Source organism: Chelonoidis abingdonii, chromosome 11 (genome assembly GCF_003597395.2).
Source record: "Chelonoidis abingdonii isolate Lonesome George chromosome 11, CheloAbing_2.0, whole genome shotgun sequence".
Lineage (NCBI taxonomy): Eukaryota > Metazoa > Chordata > Testudines > Testudinidae > Chelonoidis > Chelonoidis abingdonii.
The window spans coordinates 52,973,183-52,992,120 of NC_133779.1; the positions used below are offsets into that span (position 1 = coordinate 52,973,183).

The following is an 18,938-nucleotide window of genomic DNA, read 5'->3' on the forward strand; positions in this document are numbered from 1 at the left end:
AACCTCCTCACTAACTAGTTCATATCTGCCAGCAGCATAGCATAACAGAACCCATCCCTTAAACCCTGCAACAAACCCCTTCAGCCCCCAGCCAGCTGTGATTGGGCTGGGTTGGCTATTGGACATAAAGGCGTGTAGCTTCCTTTCTGCAACGGGGAGACCTCTTGTTGTATCTGAACTGAACTTAATCAGCTTTTCTTACCCTGCCCTCTGCTGTCAGGCTGGTTCTTGGGGCTCCCCTTCCTCCCCTTCTCCACACCAGCAGCCTGTTCTGGCTCTGCCTTGTATTTCTCCACCTCCAAGTGCTCTCAGCTTCTCACTGTCTCCCCTTTCTCTGCAGACCCCTACAAAGACCGTGTTGAATACACACCTACGGGGATTCGTTTCACTTTGGTGACTCGGAAGGACACGGGGAAGTACATTTGCGAGGTCCTCTGGAGTGGGGGCAGTGGCCAACTAAGAAAGTCAGAAGTTGACCTCATCGTCCAAGGTACTAATGCTGTTCTGTAACTACAGCTTGGGACCTGTTGCCATGGCTAAAGTTCCATGGTTTCTAGTCTTGGAGAGAGAGGGCCCCTGGGGGCATATTGCCAACTGTGGGCAAAGAGTATGTTTTCATAGAGTTGAAGATCAGAAGGGAGCACTATGAATTTGTAACCTGCCTGGCACAGACCGGGGAGCCTCACCACTGACTTCTGCCACAAGGAGGGTTTTATTTTTCCCTACTAAGAGCCCAATGGCTTATTTGAACAATGTTGCTCTCCGCACACGATGCAAACTAGCCTGAGGTCCCTGAAACAAGACTCTTTCTACATTGGACTTAGACTCTAGGGAAGCCTCAATCGTCTAAACCTGATTATCTGAAATTCTACCGCATGTCCCTTGACCATGGGCCTGCAGGGCCAGAGCGGTGCATGAATGGCGCTTTAGGGCCTTCCTGAGAGCAGCGTCAGTCCTGCTGGAGTAGAGCCATGGAATAAGGCTGCTTTGGGCAGCGGCAAGTATCCTGTAATCAAATCAAGCTAGCCAGGTTTGAAGGGGTGCCCTGGGGAAAGCCTAGTGCCCAGATTATCCAATGGTTCCAAAAGACTCCAGTTCTGTTGGCTCTGCATCTTCAGAACTGTTGAACACAACTGGTTCTTGAGGAATGCCTCGCATAGGTCAATGTGTAGCCCATTGTGGCAATGAAGAAACAGTCCTAGCTACACGGAGGCACTGTTATTTCTGTAACACACGCTCAGGAAGTCTGACACTGTAACTGTTCCCACTGGTAACGTGGGCAAGTCCATGCTTATGTTGCATTGCATGCTAATGGCGTTTAAGCAGAGATCCCCTTCATACAGATGTGCCGTTAGTCCACTTCTTCACACCTTGGAGACTCACTGTCAGCATCAATCTGAACCGTGGATGTATTGTCTGTAGAGACCAAAGAAGACTGACCAGTCCTCACCCCAGAAATAGTGCCTTCATGGCTGGGCTGAGGTCCCTGGTAAAAGATATGGGGGGAAGATTGCACTACTTTTACAGTGCCTGTTCTGTGGCTGTACCCAGAGCCTCACTCACAAATGCTGTCAGTCTAGCACCTTTCACCAGTGCTGCGAAATCAGTCCCCTAATGGGAGCCTGTCATAAGGTATATTTCCCAAATCTGAACCTTAGCGTGCAAAATTTGGGTACCTGCATAAAACCTCTAAGGTTAATTACCAGCTTAGATCTGATAGCCTGCCACCACCCAAAAATATAGTGTTTTGGGGCATTCTGACCTCCCCAACCTTCCCTGGGGACCCCAAGAACCCAAATCCCTTGGATTCTTAAAACAAGGAGAAATAAACCATTCCCCCCCACCCCTCCACGACAAACTTTCCTGAGAGAGACAGTATATCCTGCTCACAGAGAGAAAATCAGCCTCTCTCCCCTTCCCTCCTCCCCACCAATCCTGGTGTTTACACCCACTCTCCTGGATAAAACAAGGGAAACAAGTGAAAGATCAATTCAGGTTCTCTAAAGAAGAAATCTTTTAATAAAGAGAGAAATTCTTTACTTTTTTCCTAACTTCAAATGAAATATTACAGAGGTCGATGAGTTTACAGAATAGAAGAAACCCTTCCTCCGTACCAATCAAATCAGAATATTCCAGCCAACGTACACATATAAAAGTTATACCAACAGCCAGATCCACATGTGAAATAAGAGTAAAAACAAACAATTAAAAAGCCTAATCGCCTGTTTCTACTTACTATTTGAAGAGACTTAGAGACCCTGTAGTAATCTGGTCCCTCTCATTACCCCCGAGAGAACACACACACACCACACACACACACACACACACACACACTCTCTTCTCTCTCATCTCTCTCTCTCTCTCATCAACCCTGTGGGGGGGGGGGAGGAGAAAAGTATCTTGTCTCCTGATTGGTCCTCTGGTCAGGTGTTTAGTTCCCTGTTTGTTAACCCTTTACAGGTGAAAGACATTAACCCTTAGCTATCTGTTTATGACAGAGCCCAGTGTTTGACCAAACTGTTTCCTTCCTTCAGTATCACAGCAGTTTTGGTCAAACATTTTGTTTTCACAAGTTGCTCTGTCAAAGTGGGATGGACACTGGCTTCACTCACACAGCCAGCATCGCACCTTTCACCTGTCAGCAAGGTGGCTACTGCCAGCGGCAGGGCTCGTAGTCAAAGTGTTAATTTCTGGTCAGTGACATTTCTTCTCACATGCACTTGCCATTTATGTTGAACGCCGGGCACCTGATTCTGTCTCCCTGCTTTTTGTACAGTCGTTTGCACCAGAACCCCGAGAGCTGCTCTGGTTTAGTTGCATTCCGCATCCATAATACTGTGGTGTAAATGGCTTCCCAGGGAGCAGGGCAATGGAAGATCCAGCCCAGTGAGTGCCATTAATCTGCTATTGAATTAAAGTGCAGCTAGTTCAGAACCCACACAAGGAACTGCTACTCTCTGTGGAATGTGTCCCAGGAAATCCAGACAATAGTGTAGCTGGATTTTAAAGAAAAGTCCACTACTACTTGTAGTTGTGCCGACATGAATATAATCAAGCTTCAGGGCAGCACAGGATCTCTGCATGGGTCAGGAAAGAACCGCTTTTCACTCCCTCCCCATCGCAATTAAAGGTGTATTATTGGGGAATGACAGTTACGCTGGCCTGAGCTCTGGAACTTCAGTGATCAGCCCTGGAGCAGTGCCAAGAAAGCCCTGCCAATGGAAGAGGGCCCAACCACTGACTTAGTTCACGAGTCAGCAGACTGTCAAACTAGACATGGATGCTGCTTACCATTTACTTCCCTTAAAATGAGCTGGACATTTGTTTGCCTTCATGTCACTTAGCCAGTCCTCTGTTAACCCATGACTGACTGAATTAGACTAAGCGCAACTTAACAAATGCAAATGGCTGCATCTTGGGTGTGTTTGGGGCAGAGGGTCACAGCAGTGGGTTCAAAGATCATCTGTAACGTGTGCCTTTTTGCCTTGTGCTGACGTGCACAGAAACAGATGGCTTTCCACCTTCTACCTGCCAATGCTACAGGGACAACATCCTTATGACCTCCAACCCCAAGATCAACAAGAAATTCAGGAACTCCTGCTACGCGATCGACACCAAGACAGGAGTGCTGGTATGCACGGGGCAGAGGGCTGATTGACTCATGGGAAGTTTACACCTCTGTCCATTCCTCTCTCTATGCCTCCCTCACGCCTTCTTTCGCACTCCAGATGAATGAGCCCGTAACCAGCTTTGACATGCGGGATTATTTTTGCGAGGCTCAGAACAACGTTGGGACCACTGAGAAATCTGAAGCCATCCACTTGGAAGCCAGTAAGGAAATTAGGACTTGCAGAGCCTGCATGTGGGTGGGTGGTTGCGTGCACACATCCGCACTGGGCTCTTTGGAAGTCACTTGCAAGCTTACAATAGCCAGTGCTGTCACTGCCCCTTCCCCAGCCTCCTGGAGCTACCCCTGTACTGGCTGAGAAAGATCAAAGGTTGGACAGTGTCCAAGCATCTTGATGGGAAAACAGGCATGTGCTTTGCTGCAAGGGCTGGGGAGAGCCTGGAACCAAAGCCCAGTGCGCAGCCCTGCTAAAAGAGCAGCCTTCACGGAGAACGGAGTCTCCTGAGAGCCGACAAGTGGTTCTTGGCATGTCCAGTCTCCTACATGATCTCCAGAGCTGGGCCTCGGTACAGACAGACCCAAAGGAGGCGCCCGCCCTAGTCTAGTGCACCCTGGGATTGGGAGCGACTGAGGTTGGAGATAGGTGTTTGCTGGGCCCAGCTCCGGTGACAAGCATTCCAACCATCCCCTTCTCTGAAAAGCTACCGTGCTGTCAGCCCCTGTTCCCTGGAGCTGCCCCCTTCCATTTGTGCTCAGCCCCTCCCGTGACCTTAGATGCTCAACTGGTTGGATTAAAGCTGAGGCTGTAACTCAACATATTCAAACTGAGCTGAAGGCTTTAGACTGTGTCTACATTGGTGCTAAATGATGTTTTCAGCTGTGTTAAACTCAGGGAAAAAAATGTTTTTCCTATTATCTACACAGTGTCTATCCTGGTATAACTGCTGTGAGGCAGTGGGGGTATGATTTTTATTTTTACAAATTTGGATGCAGTTATACTGGTATGAGGGTGCCTCATACTGGGGTGACTTATTCCCTTTCCTGTACTGACATGGTTAAGCTGGGACAACTCGTGTGTAGACAAAGCCCCTTGGCTAGACAAGGTCTGCGCTACATCACAACCTGCTGATGTGACTATGGAGGTGGTAAGCTGTATCCACACTTGGTGGGGTTTCAAATGGGCTGAGCTACCCCCGTGCCTTTTTTAAACCTTTCCCCCTCATCTAGACAAAGCCACAGGTGCTGGAGCAATGCTGGGAGATCTCCCTGCAATAACCCTCAGTGCTGGACGAGGCCGTGTTTACAGGCCCATGGCCAGCTGTGGGGAAAATTCCTCCATGCTCTGTATCCAGGTCTTTCTCTCTCTCTCCCCCCCCTCCCGCCACCCTTGGATACAGTCCGCAGCAGTCAGAGGGGTTGCACCCAACTTTACGGTGTGTGAACGAGAGCAGAATTTGGTGCACCCCCCAGCCCTCTGGTGACTTGCACAGCCTGAACCTTGCTCCAGCATATCAGGAGCAAATGAATCCTGTGTCTGGAAAATCAATGGTTAAAGAACAACCCAGCTCTGCCGTTGCCTTGTAGGGGTCAGATTTTGCCCACGAGTGACTCCTGCTAAAGACAAGGGGCCTGATGCTTGTCACAGTTCAGGGCACCTGCACCTCACTGGCCCAGCAAGGGCGCCCGCTCTGACTTGCAGCTCCCCCGGTTATCATCTCTCTTGGGTGGAGACATGAATCTCTCCTTGCTGGCTGGGGTCTCTCCAGGCTACTGCTGCTCCCTGCGGTGTTAGTCTGTCGAAGCAAGCCTGCTAGCTTTCCCCTCGGAGACTAATAACAGTGGAATTGCTACAATTATAAGTTATCGCATGGTTCTTCAGTGCTTAATTGGTAATGAAAGCGGTGCGGGGGTTCATAGACGCTGATTCCGTGGGTGCTCTGGGACTGGAGCATCCATGGTGGAAAAATTAGCAGGTGGTTAGCACCCACCGGCAGCCAAGCTCTCCTCACCACCTCCTCCCCTGAGTGCGCTGTGTCCCTGCTCCTCCACCTTCCTCCCAGCGCTTCCTGCTGCCTAACAGCTGTTTGGCAGTGCTTTGGACTTTCCAGGAGGGAGTGGGAGGAGTGGGGATGGGAGGTGCTCAGGGGAGGAGGTGGAGAAAAGGTGGGGCGGGGACATTGGGGCAGGGGGTGGAATGGGGTGGGGACTTGGGAAAGGGGTGGGGTGAGGGTGGTGTAGAGGTGGGAATGGGGCGGGGCCAGGACAGGGAGGGGTCAAAACCCACCTGGCAAAGGGGAAGTCGCTCAAGCAGTGTTTTATTTTCTAACTAATGTGGCCAGGCCCAAGGTGCTGGGGCTCTGAACTGCTAAGCCCATGAGGTGGTGGGGCTCAGCCTGTATTAGGCACTGCAGTTCTTCCTACACGAGCCTGTTAAATTTAAGGCAAAAGCGTTGTAGAGAACATTATGAAAAAACAATTAAACTTAAATGCCTGCTAATACGCTTCCCAGAGATCACCCCTCCAATGTGGGCGTCTAGCAGGAGCAGCCCTTCCCTGCCCGGCCAGGTGTTCCCTGGGTGTCAAGTTCATCAACGCTCTTTGCTCAGAAGAGAACACTGAGATCACTCCTTTACCCAGTTACTCCACCACGATCAACACGATCTCTGCTCCAAGTGCAGCTTCTAAAGCAGTGGTTCCCATTCGCCCAGTTCTCTGGGGGGGGAATTCCCTAATGGCAGACAGAGCTGGCTCTAAGGATCCGCCGGGAGCACAGGACCAGTAGCCTGGAGCCCCTGGACTTCCAAGAGCTGAGCAGATCAACAAGCACTCTATCCCACTGAGGAGATTTAAACTTCAAGACTCCTTATAAGAAATGGAAAAGAAGGCAGATTTTTTTTGCTGTTTTTTAAAATTAAAATAGGCAGCTAGTATTTTTTAAATTATGAAGAACAAGTTTAAGTTTGTTGTAACGTGCGTGTTTGCCTGGACTGCTCAAGGACCTGAATGCTTGTGTAGGAGGTAACCTCTTTGAGTTGGCTTCTTAAATCCCTTCCTGCTGTTTTCACATTACTGAACTCTTTGATGAAACATAGGAGCCTTGTCTTATAACAGGCTTATTCAAAGTGATACAAGCTTTGAAAGTGAGACCTTGGAAGAGTGTTGCTGTTTTCATAACGTAATAAATACACACTGTGATGATAGATAAGTGTGTAATAAACATGGCATAAAAAACACATTTTATTTCCGAGATCACTGCTTTTATAATTTATACTCCGGTAAAGGAGAAAATCTCTGGAAATAATTCATTTTTAGGAGGGGGTTCACAAGACTTGACATTTTAATGAAAAGGCTTCACAGGTTGTTAAAGTTTGGGGAATCACTGTTCTAAAGGATAGATGGAGGTGGGTCGTTTGCATTTCCCTCAGCCTCCAAGTATTTCCTGGGAAATCCACTTCCCATGTATTGCCCCAAACTGTCCCCTGAAGTTTCTAATATCGTCCAGAAATTGTGTTAGTCAAGGCCATCCTCCCAGAGAAGTGCTGTACAATCCTTGGACTCCCAAAATACTTACTTTTAAACCTGACCAATTTAAGTTTCATTCCAGTTTTGCCCAAGAGATTGTGTAAATCAGAATTCTGACAGATATGACACAGGCCCTTTTATATGGCAGTGTCCCTGGTGGGGTCTCAGTGCAGTGTACAGGGCCTCAGTGTAGCTAGGAATCATCTCACACGGGGAGGAGACTAAACCATCAGAGGGGCTGCAAGGACTGATCTGCAGTCTGTGCATGATCCCCCCCCCGACTCTCTAGGGGCCATCTCTGTGATGAGGGGAGCAGAGGGGTTTGCCCCAGGCTGATGGGGGAGGAGGCTTGTGAGGGGAGTGGAAGCAGTGACTGCTGGTTTTTGCTTTCCACAAAGGAAACGTCATTTCCTACAAGGACATGAAGGTGCTGGTCGACAGCGGGAATGCTCAGATTATCGATGTGCGGTTGCCAGAAGAGGTGGCAAACGGCCGTATCGCCAACTCGGTCAATATTCCAGGTGAGGGGTTGCTGTGGGTGCCAGCAACCAGGGCTTCGATTGCACGTAGACCAGGGCGTGAGCGGTCAGGCCTAGCGATCAGTCAGCCAAGGGTCAAAGCTGGAGTCAGGAACCGAGCAAGGCTGAAAACAAGGCAGGTACAGGAGTGAACACAGTTGCAGGCAGAAGCATGGAGGAGTCAGCGACCTCCTGATGAATTGAAATGCAGACCTGTAGTCTCCTTGTAGCCAATGGAAGAACCAGTCAGGCAATTCTGCTGCAGCCCAGCTGGGCTTCTTAGCCTGCCTGAGGGCTGAGCCAGTCAGCCAGCCCCAGGTCAGCTGCAAGGACTTAGGCCTGTCATTCCTGATATGTAGCACTAGAGCCCTGGAGAAAATGGAGTTAGTAACTCAGCAGGGGGTGCTGTTTCCTCCCTGCTCTCCAGTGTGCCGGGGGTGCTGTACTGGGGAAGTGACATGAGACCAAAGCTGGATCATTGAAGACCCAAAGTGTGCGCAAGCAGATGGGTGTGTAGAGGGCTTTCCCTTCAGCCTCTCCCCGGTTCATGTCACACAGACAGAAAGCAGAAGTCCGAAGTGCAGGCAATGCCATGATTGTTTGGGGTTAGTTTTAAGGCAGCAGGTCAGTAACTTTCACACTGCAGAGCCTTGTTTCCCAGTGTTCCATTCTCTCCCCACTTCAGCAGGCAGAATTGTCCTGAAATGCAGGTGTGGGAACCCACCCCTTACAGTTGCTGGTCATGTTCCGTTTTGGGGGTCAGGAGTCTGGGGGTTTTGTCCCACCTCTTTTGTATCCCATGGGAGGGGTGAGGAGTGAGGTTGTGCTGTGGTCAGGAACAGGTGCTTTTGGCCTTTTAGTGTTTTATATCTTCCCCCCATCCCCTCTTGCCCCTCCCGACCGGTTGTTTGACCTTCCTTTTGAGATAGAGGTTGAGGCAGTGTTAACATGTGCTCTCCTATATTATACTTTCATACCCAGTAACACTTGAACTGTTCTAATCTGTTCCCGTTATACTAATAAATGTATCTGGCTAGGTAGAAGCAACATGCACAGTGTCTGTCCTTTGTTTACACATATTAGTAAGAATATAAATGTATCAAAAATTAAATGAGCAAACAAACCTAAAATTCTATCTCCGGCAAAAATACAGGCCTGAATTCTGCATTACTAGCACTCCTAACAACAGGGTGTAACCCTGGCCAAATCCCACCTCATGGAATTGCCTGTTCTTCCTTAAACTACCTTGGTGGTTTTAAATGGATCCAGGCTTCTGCTTCACTTCCTGTCCTGAATGGAGATGCAGAGTTTCTGTGTCTTGCTCATTTGCTGTGTTCTACCACAGAGGGTGCTGCATTTCAGGAGTGGGAAAAGCGGTGGCTTGTATCCCTTTTGTAAAGCACGTGGGACTTGCATGCATAAACATAAGAGCATCCTCGCATGTAGTTATGGAGCAGTGTAGCAATCGCCCACAATCATCATCAGCAGGGTTTAGTGCTGCAACTTCAGCATCAAGATACAGACCTTTACCACTTGTGCTAAAGGAGTAACTCCATTAGCTAGAAGCAGCAGTAGGCTTTTATCCTCTAGTGGACTAGCTAGTGTCACATCCCCATCTAGTGGAGAGGTGACACACCTATCCCCAGGGTGATACACCAGCACTGCTGATTGTGATCATCTCTTTCCCCTACCCAGTGGCAGAAGTCGAGGAAGCCCTGAAGATGGACCCTGAGACTTTTAAGATGAAATATGGCATTGACAAGCCACGGATGGATGACGAGAACTTGATCTTCTACTGCCAGAGGGGCAGAAGAGCGGCTGAGGCCACAAAGATCGCCATAACCATCGGCTATGCCAAGTGAGCCTGCCCCTTCCCCCTGAGCTCTTGTACCATGGGGCACCAGACCCTCAGGGAGCTTGTGAACATACCACGGGCTCTTGTGGGTTTGGAGGCGAGGGATGTAGGTGCTTAAAATGCCCTGGGTCCTATGGACTCCAACCCTTCTGAGCACCCCCCTAAGCTCTCATGTATAGGGTTATTAATGGAGAAATCTTTGGGTCTGGTGCAGGAGAGGACTCGGATATCCCTCAGCACTGATCTTGCTTATACCGGTGTATTCTGGAGTAAACCCATTGGAGGGGATGGTAGTACTCCAGATTCTCACCAGGGCCACAGAGCCAAAGTCTTGGTTAGCTACTGAGAGAGAAGACAGAGAATTCCTAGCTAGCCCCAGAGGGGATGATCCCACAGCTACCTTGATTCCTCAGGGACCCTTTGAATTCATCCATATGACCCTGTGCTTGGGGCAGGTTATTTCTCAAAGTTCTGGGCACAGCTGGTCCCACTTGAGTTTCTGGCCCATGAGCAGTCACAGCTGGGGTGGGTCTGTCTCTTCCACTCCAGAGGCAGTGTGGATAGTCCCTCACATTTCCCATTCTGAAGCCACATGTCACTTCCTGTCTCTGCAGGGCCCGTAACTACGCAGGCAGCTACAAGGAATGGTCTGAGAAGGAGGGGAACTGAAGTGGGAACGACTCCATGAGGGCTGGTGTCTGTCCCTCCATTCCCAGCAGCTGGCTTGGCCCTGAGGACTCTTCCTTTGCTTCCTTGCTGCAACGTTGTCCCATTGCTGCTGACGCCTGGTACTGGGATGGGAACGCTCTGGTCCCTGGTGGGCTCTTGACTAACACACCTGAGAAGCTGCCACTCTGCTTTCTGCCTCACTTTCCAGCCCAGTGTCTCACCTGCTCCAAACGTAGTCACCCCCTGCCCCCAACAGCAGCTGGGGGTTCCAATATCTTATTGGGGGTGGGGAGATATCTGCACCCCCCCATTCACTGTCTCCCCCACCTCCCCATGGAATCTGGGACCCCATCCATATGCTTCCCATGGGGTAAGTCCTCAACTCTTAAGGAGGTAGATTTGATGATCATTTTCCTACCCCACTTCATTCTCCAGCTGAATCTGCTGCTTCCAGTTGTAGCCTGTTATTTCTAGAACATGCCAGGTGCCTCTCAGCCATCTCTGCACGGGGGATTCTCTCTGCAGCCACACCGGGAAAAGAGAGTTCTCTAGCATTGCCTCTGATGTAGTACATGGCTCTGATAAGGGGTGGCACGTATGTGAAGGAAGGAAGAATCCCAGGCACTGCTACAGGCTGGGGACTGACTAGCTAAGCAACAATTCTGCAGAAAAGGATCTGGGGATCATAGTGGACCAGAAGCTGGACACGAGTCAGCAGTGTGCCCTTGTTGCCAAGAAGGCTAATGGCATGTTGGGCTGCATTAGTAGAAGCATTGCCAGCAGATCAAGGGAAGTGATTATTCAGCATGGGTGAGGCCACATCTGGAGTACTGTGTCCAGTTTTGTCGCCCCCCCCCCCCCCCCCGCCGCCACACACAGAAGGGATGTGGGACAAAATTGGAGACAATTCAGTGGAGGGAATTGAAAATGATTAGGGGGTGGGATGCCCATGACTTATTGAGAGGCTGAGGGAAGTGGGGTTATTGAATCTTCAGAAGAGTGGGGGGGCGGGGATTTGATAGCAGCTTTCAACTACCTGAAGGGGGTGTTCTAAAGAGGACGGAGCTTGGCTGTTCTCAATGGTGGCAGATGACAGAAGGAGTAATGGTCTCAAGTTGCTGGGGTGGGGGGTCTAGGTTGCATATTAGGAAACACTATTTCACTAGGAGGATGGTGAAGCACTGGAATGGGTTACCTAGGAAGGTGGTGGACTCTCCATCCTTAGAGGTTTTTAAGGCCAGGCTGACAAAGCCCTGGCAGGGATGATTTAGTTGCTGTTGATCCTGGTTTGAGCTGGGGATTGGACTAGATACCTCCTGAGGTCTCTTCCAACCCTAATCTATAGTTATATGATGGCAGCAAGATAACAGTGGAAATTGCTCAGTCAGCCAGGTTTTATATTATATTAAAGTCTTTGTACAGATCGGTGTTTCTCAGCCTCTTCACTAGGTGAGCCCTTATTCACACTAAAAAAAAAAAAAAAAAAAAATTGCACAACCTCCCCACTAACAATAAAAATGTCTCATTTCTGACCATGCTTAGGGCTGGTCTACATACAGAACTTAGATTGGTAAAAACTAGGTCTCTTGGCAGGGAGGCAGGTGGTGTGTGAAAAATCCACCACCACCCCTGACAAGACGTAGCTATGCCAACCTAACCCCAAGTGCAGACAGAGTTAGACGGATGGAAGAATTCTTCTGGTGACCGAGCTGTTGCCTCCCGGGGAGGTGGATTTTCTCTAGTGTTGAGAGAGCGCCTCTCAGCACTATAGTGAGTATTTACACTGAAGTGCTGCCGCAGGGTTTTAAGCACAGACCTACACTTAGCATATGGAATTGATGTGTGGGAGGGTGGAGAATACTTGATTTTGAAGGGTCAGGGTGTGTAGGGATGTGGGGGGAGGGGAGCGAGACTTTTTTTTCTTTGGTTTAGACTGTAATATTTTCAACGCCTCACGACCCCACTGCTGGCCTTGTCTGACCTCCCTGCACCTGCCCCCTCCCAGCAATCCAGTTTTCACCAGGGCCACATCCCTACACTTGCTGCTCCACGCCAGCGCACAGGAAGGACAACCACAGTTTCATGTATGCCAGCTGTGCCTTTCATAGGTTTGTGTATCTGTAGCCAAAATGGACTTCAGTTGTGCCCTGAAATGGACAGAACTGTTTGCTGCCTTTCTAAATTGTAAATTCCGTTTTGTTAATTTATGTTAGGAGTTTGTATTGTACAGTAGAACCTCAGAGTTACAAACACCCCAAGAAGGGAGGTTGTTTGTAACTCTGAAATATTTGTAACTGAACAAAACGTCAGGACGCTATAACTTGTATTATGATGTGATCCCACCAGTCAGGGCTTGTTTCTCGGGCCCAGAAGTGGTGTTCCACCGTTGCAGCTGCGCCATAAATGCCACCAACAACCTTGAAATGTTTTTTGCTATATCTCACCACAAACTGTCTTTGAAGAAACTGGTTCTTCTTGCAGCTCTGATAGTACCAGAGGATTGTATGTCCTGCATTTGCAACATTCATGAGACTAGTAAATAGCTGTGCAGGCTCTATGCTTCCCCCCAGAGATGGCAGATACAAAACAGCGTGGGCTGAGTTTGTAGGATTTAAAAAAAACAACACAATAGTTATGGGATAAGGATGGCATTATGGGATGTAGGAAGGTGCATGCTGGGAACTTGAACTCTAGTTCCCAGAGATCCCTGGGTGAGTTATTTCTATGCAACAACAACTAGAGAAATCTTCCCAGAAGACATTGCACCAGATGGTGGTGTGTGGCCTACTGGGATACCTACCCGTGGTGCACCACACTGTGCATGGACACTACGGGTGAGTACACTGAGCACTGACGGAAGCAGGCAAGTATGTGTATGCCCGAGTGATACACTAATGGCAACAGCTAAACAATGTAACTTGCATTCACCAAAGTTTGTAATGTAGACATGACCCTCTGGAAGATGCCTAGTGGGGGCTGTGTCTACGTTAGCAAGTCTGCCTGCTATAACTATGCTGGTATAGCCTCCATAGTGTAGACACACTCCAAGGCCTTGTCTTCACTACACAGTTTTGCTGACAAGAGTCAGCTTTTGTCAACAAAACAGTGAAAGTGAACATACTGAAATGCTCCTCCTGCCAATGTAACTCCCCTGTATGCTGACATAAACCCCCCACAAAGAGAGCCATAGAGCTAATGTTGGTGTAGTCAGGGTGATGTCTGAGGCCTGGTCTACACTTAAAAATTAAAATCAACCTAGCTATGTTGCTCAGGGCTTTGAAAAATGTCACCCCCTGACCATCGTAGTTAGACGTGTAGATGTGGCTAGGTCAACGAAAGAATACTCGTCTCTTGGAGAGATGGATTAACTACATCAATGGAAAAATCCTTTCTGTCGACAGAGGAAGTGTCCTCACTACAGAAACACATCTGTGGTGCTGTAGTGTGGACACAGCCTACTTCAGACCCTATGCCGACATAGCCCTCTAGTGTAAATGCAGGATATGTGGACGGGAGGAGGAGTTTTGCCAGTGTAAGAACACCCCCTCCCCAAATGACATTGGCTGGACCGACAGAAGCACGACTCTTCTGTCACACAGCTGTGGTTACACTAGGGGTTTTGTGGACAGAGCTAGGTTGCTAAAGAGTATGTTAGTATAAGTTATAAGTGTAGACTAAACTAAAGCTTTAAACACCAGATCGTGGCTTTAACATTTTTCATTTGTGGGGCAGAGTGGAGGCTCTGGCTTTGTCTACACTAGAAAATTATGGCGATATGGAGTGTGAAAAATCCACACCCCTGAGCGGCATTGTTAAGCCATCCTAAGTGTCCATGTAGACAGTGCTAGGTTGACAGAAGAATTTTTTCCTGCCTCTTGGGGAGGTGGATTCACTATGCTGACAAGAGAACCCCTCACAGCCCTGATCTTGGCTGGAAACTTCAGGTGCTAATGATAATGTGTGGTTTTGCCACAAACTTTGAGTGATCTTAGGTAAATTAACTAATTTGTCTGTGTCTCCTATAAAATGGGGGTGATAGTAATAATTATCTACCCCATAGGAGAGTTGTGAAGATCAGAGATCCATGAATACAAGTCTCTATCGAAGGGGAAAGTATTCAGAATTTTTTTAACTTGTCTGTCTAGCAGTGACCATCAGAGGTCAGCATGCCCTCAAGGATCAATTTGCTGTACATCCATAATCCCCTTTGTTTTCAGCTGAAACTGATTTTTACTGAAAGTTTCCCGGGTTTTACAAAAAGCATTTATTTTTTTTCTGATTTTCACCCTACTTTTGTATCATTCAAATATATAAAAAAATAACTTTTTATTAGGAAAATACAATATACTGCATGAGATACATGCATGACAATAGTATATTGGTCTTCATGTATATGCAAAGCTGCCTCTTGAAGTAAGGCTATGTATTAGTCTAAAACGGGTTCTCAAACTGGGGGTTGGGACCCCTCAAGGGCTCACAAGATTATTACATGGGGGGAGGGTTGTAAGCTCCCAGCCTCCACCCCAAACCCCACTTTGCCTCCAGCATTTATAATGGTGTTAAATATATAAAAAAGTATTTTTAATGTATATGGGGGAGTCACACTCAGCGGCTCGCTATGTGAAAGGTGGCACCAGTACAAAAGTTTGAGAACCACTGGTCTAGAAGATACACAATAAACAACTAGGAATGCACACAATCTCTGAAGTGTGTGCACATCTGAATGTACTGATGAATCTCATGGCCACCACGTACACATTTCTAAACCGTTATCTGCTAACAGCTTAAGATTTGACACACTAAAATGGGAAGAAAATGAAAATCTGTATGAGAATATGTTTCAGAACACAAGGAAGTATTTGAAAGTTTAAAAAGAACAAAGACAGGAGAAAAGGATGAAGTTTAGTGTATGTGCTGCAAATTGTGTGGCCCAATTATTAAATGTACAGTAAAAACGGTGTTATCTGGCCCTTTACCAACTGGAAAGCTCTATAAAATGGCATTTCTAATTTTCCTAGAAAGTCTGGTTTATGCTCTAGTTGATGCAGAACCAGCAGGCTCCCTACTTCACTGCGCATGGCTCCCTGGAAGCGGCCACCTGTCCCTGTTGCTCCTAGGCAGAGACATGGCTAGGCGGCTCTGTGTGCTGCCTCCGCCTGCATGCACTGCCCCTGCAACTCCCATTGGCTGGGAACTGCAGCCAATGGGAGCTGCGGAGCCAGTGCTCAAGCTGAGGCTGAGGCAGCATGCAGACCTGCTTGCCGCGTGTCCGCCTAGGAACAGCAAGGACAGGTCACTGCTTGCAGGGAGCCACCCAAGGTGATTGCTACCCAGATCCAGCACCCCAAAACCCCTCCCATCTCCCTATCCACCTCCGGCACCCAAACTCCCTCCCAGAGCCCGCATCCTGCACCCCCTCCTGCACCACAACCCCCAGCTCCGCCCCCCTGCACCCAAACTCCCTCCCAGAGTCTGCGTCCCACATCTCCCGTGCCCCAACCCCCAGCCCTGCACTCCCTTTCTGCACCCAAACTCCCTCTTAGTTAACAGGAATTTTTCACTTACCGGCACCCTCCAATATCCCCAACATGCCGGATAAAAAAGCTTTTACTGTAAATATTTACAGGCTAATAGTTCTAAGTCTACAACAGTAAACTCTATTCAAATAATACCTTTTATTTGGGGTAGAGAGATATTATTTTCTTAAACTCAGAGGTGGCCTTGTGCTTCAGTTCTGCAGCAAAGGACATTGATTAATGGCATTCAAAGCATTAATCTACTGAATACTTTTCTCCCCTGTCTTTCAGACCACCAAAATAAACTCCAATATTTAGCCATAAAAATTATTAGAAGCTTTTGCACTGAGTTTCACCTGTTGTTGTGGTAATAAACACTGATCAATTCCCAGGAAAAAGTAAATAAAATAAATACTGAAAACAAGTGGCCGTCAACCACCCGTGATAACAATGTCCACAGTACCTGGGAGGTGAGCTCCACGGTCTCCCTCGCCACAAGTAATATTGTAGCAATCACTACACCCTTGTAGGGACATACAGAGTAACAGGGAAGAAAAACAGTGTCTGATTTTTTGCAACCACCGACTCCCTCCACCTTTCTCTGAATCAGGCTGACTGGAGCTGGCTAATGGAAGCCAGTGGGCCCAGTCCTATTTAACATATTCATAAACGATCTGGAAAAAGGGGGAAACAGTGAGGTGGCAAAATTTGCAGATGACACAAAACTATACAAAGTAGTTAAGTCCCAGGCAGACTGCGAAGAGCTACAAAAGGATCTCACAAAACTGGGTGACTGGGCAACAAAATGGCAGATGACATTTAATGTTGATAAATGTAAAGTAATGCGCATTGGAAAACATAATCCTAACTATACATATACAATGGTGGAGTCTAAATTAGCTGTTACCACTCAAGAAAGAGATCTTGGAGTCATTGTGGATAGTTCTCTGAAATTATCCACTCATGCAGCGGCAGCCAAAAAAGCAAACAGAATGTTGGGAATCAATCAAGAAAGAGATAATAAGACAGGAAATATCATATTGCCTCTATATAAATCCATGGTACGCCCACAGGTTGAATACTGAGTGCAGATATGGTTGCCCCATCTCAAAAAAGATATATTGGAATTGGAAAAGGTTCAGAAAAGGGCCACAAAAATGATTAGGGGTATAGAATGTCTTCTGAATGAGAAGAGATTAGTAAGAATGAGACTTTTCAGCTTGGAAAAGAAGCGACTAAGGGGGGATATGATAAGCGGTATAGAAAATCATGAGTGGTGTAGAGAAAGTAAATAAGGAAGTGTTATTTACTCCTCATAATACAACAAGAAAGGGCCACCAAATGAAATTAATAGGTGGCAAACAAACACAAGAAAGTATTTTTCACACAACGCCCTGTCAACCTGTGGAACTCCTTGTCAGAGGGTGTTGTGAAAGCCAATACTATAACAGGGTTCAACAGGGAGCTTGATAGATTCATGGAGGATAGATCCATCAATGGCTATTAGCCAGGATGGGCAGGAATGGTGTCCCTAGCCTCTGTTTGCCAGAAGATGGCACTGGGTGACAGGGCATGGATCACTTGATGATAACCTGTCTATTCATTGCCTTTGGGGCACCTGGCATTGGCCACTATCAGAGACAGGATACTGGGCTGATGGACCTTTGGTCTGACCCAATATGGTCGTTCTTATGTTCTTAACCTGCCAATTTATTCCCCCACACCTATAAAATCTGCCCATAAATCTGTGACCTGATTGCAATGGTCTGTATAGCATCTGTGCATATGATATATTTCATATGTTACATTACATGATGATAGTTCAGAAGGATCAAAACGTTTTGAGGTTCCCGAATGGAATTTGTTCAGACTTTCCGTTCTGCAGATAACATTTCCCAAATGTCATAATTCCCCTGGGGAGAGGGAAATGCTGTTTCTCCTGCTCTCCTGGTGAAACTGTTGCTGCCACCTGGGACTTCAGTTTGTGCTGCCTGGCTCAGACCCACTCATGGGGCCCCGAATGGAGACAGGGCCAGAGCCTGAGGGGGAGGAGCCTCTCCCCAGCATCCAGCCTCAGGCCGCCCTGTCACACTAAGACCAGGCGGCAGGGCAGGGCGCTGGGCCACAAGGGGCAGGGAGTGGGGCTGGGCTTGGAAAGGGGGTAGGGTGATTTTATAGGGACAGTCCTGATTCTGGGGGCTTTTTCTTATAGAGGTACCTATTACTCCCACCCCCATCCTGATTTTTCACACTTCTATCTGGTCATCCTAGAAGGGGGAACCATGGGGTGGGGAGGGGGCTGGGCCAGCTCACAGGAGTTGGGGCGAAAGCTGGCTTGGGTTGAAGCAGGGAGATTGACTGCGTGGGTCTGGCTCAGGGAGGTGTGGTTTGGGGCTCAGCCTGGGTGCAGGACTGGGTCGTTGGGGAGGGACCTTGGCCACAGGGAGGTGACAGGGAGGGGGTGAGCTGGGGCTGTGGGAGGCGGCTGATGGGGTAGCAGGCATTGGGTGGGGGGAGCCGCCTGGGAGGCGGAAGGGGGGAGGTTTCTCCCAGCAGCCTCTCTGATTGGGGCGGGGGGGCTCCTTCCCTGGGTGCAGCCCCGCCTCCATCAGCCCCGAGCGGGGGTCGCGTTCTTTGCAGGGCAGCCCCCAGCAGCGCGCCGAATTGCCGCAGCGGGGGCAGTCCGTGTGCCCTAGGGCCCCGCGCGCGTTTCTGCAGCGGGGGCAATTCGGCAGCAGCTTCTGTGTTTAGCTGAAGCCCCCACGGACAGGTAAACAGAGAAGCTGCTGCCGAATTGCCCCTGCCGCGGAAACGCGTGTCCCGCCCTAGGGCACCCGGACTGCCCCCGCGGTGGCAATTCGGCGCGCTGCTGGGGGGCAGGAGCACAGGGCCTGCCGCCCCTTGCAGACAACCGCGCCAAGCACCAGCTCGGAACGCTGGGGCCTGCAGCCCGCCCTGCTTCTCTGAGACAGTCAGCAGCGTGGCCTCCGTCGCCATGGCAACCTGAGAGTCCTGGCGGGGGGAGGGGAGGGCCTTGGGGCGGGGACTAAGTTCACGGGGGGCGAGGTTAAGGGCCCCCACCGGTAGCCAATCAGGGCGGAGCTGTAGGTGTGCTAGCCAGTCAGGGCACACAGTCGGCTAGAGTGTCGGCTGTCGACGCCACACCGGAATCCAATCAGCACTTGGGGGCGGGGTGCACGGGGCGGAGGGCGTGGGCCGGGAGCCAATGG

At 49.0% G+C, this 18,938-nt stretch overlaps 1 protein-coding gene across 1 annotated transcript in view; it reads left to right on the forward strand.

Annotated features, from left to right (window-relative positions):
• LOC116834309 (junctional adhesion molecule A-like) overlaps positions 1-11,615 on the forward strand; it is a 46,227-nt gene extending 34,612 nt beyond the window's left edge. The window contains exons 4-9 of the mRNA XM_075071131.1: positions 341-490; positions 3,504-3,631; positions 3,729-3,831; positions 7,549-7,671; positions 9,364-9,526; positions 10,138-11,615. Coding sequence (XP_074927232.1) covers positions 341-490; positions 3,504-3,631; positions 3,729-3,831; positions 7,549-7,671; positions 9,364-9,526; positions 10,138-10,192 — 722 coding nt within the window. The 3' untranslated portion in view covers positions 10,193-11,615. The remainder of the gene's footprint in view (positions 1-340; positions 491-3,503; positions 3,632-3,728; positions 3,832-7,548; positions 7,672-9,363; positions 9,527-10,137) is intronic.
• Positions 11,616-18,938: the final 7,323 nt, after the last annotated feature.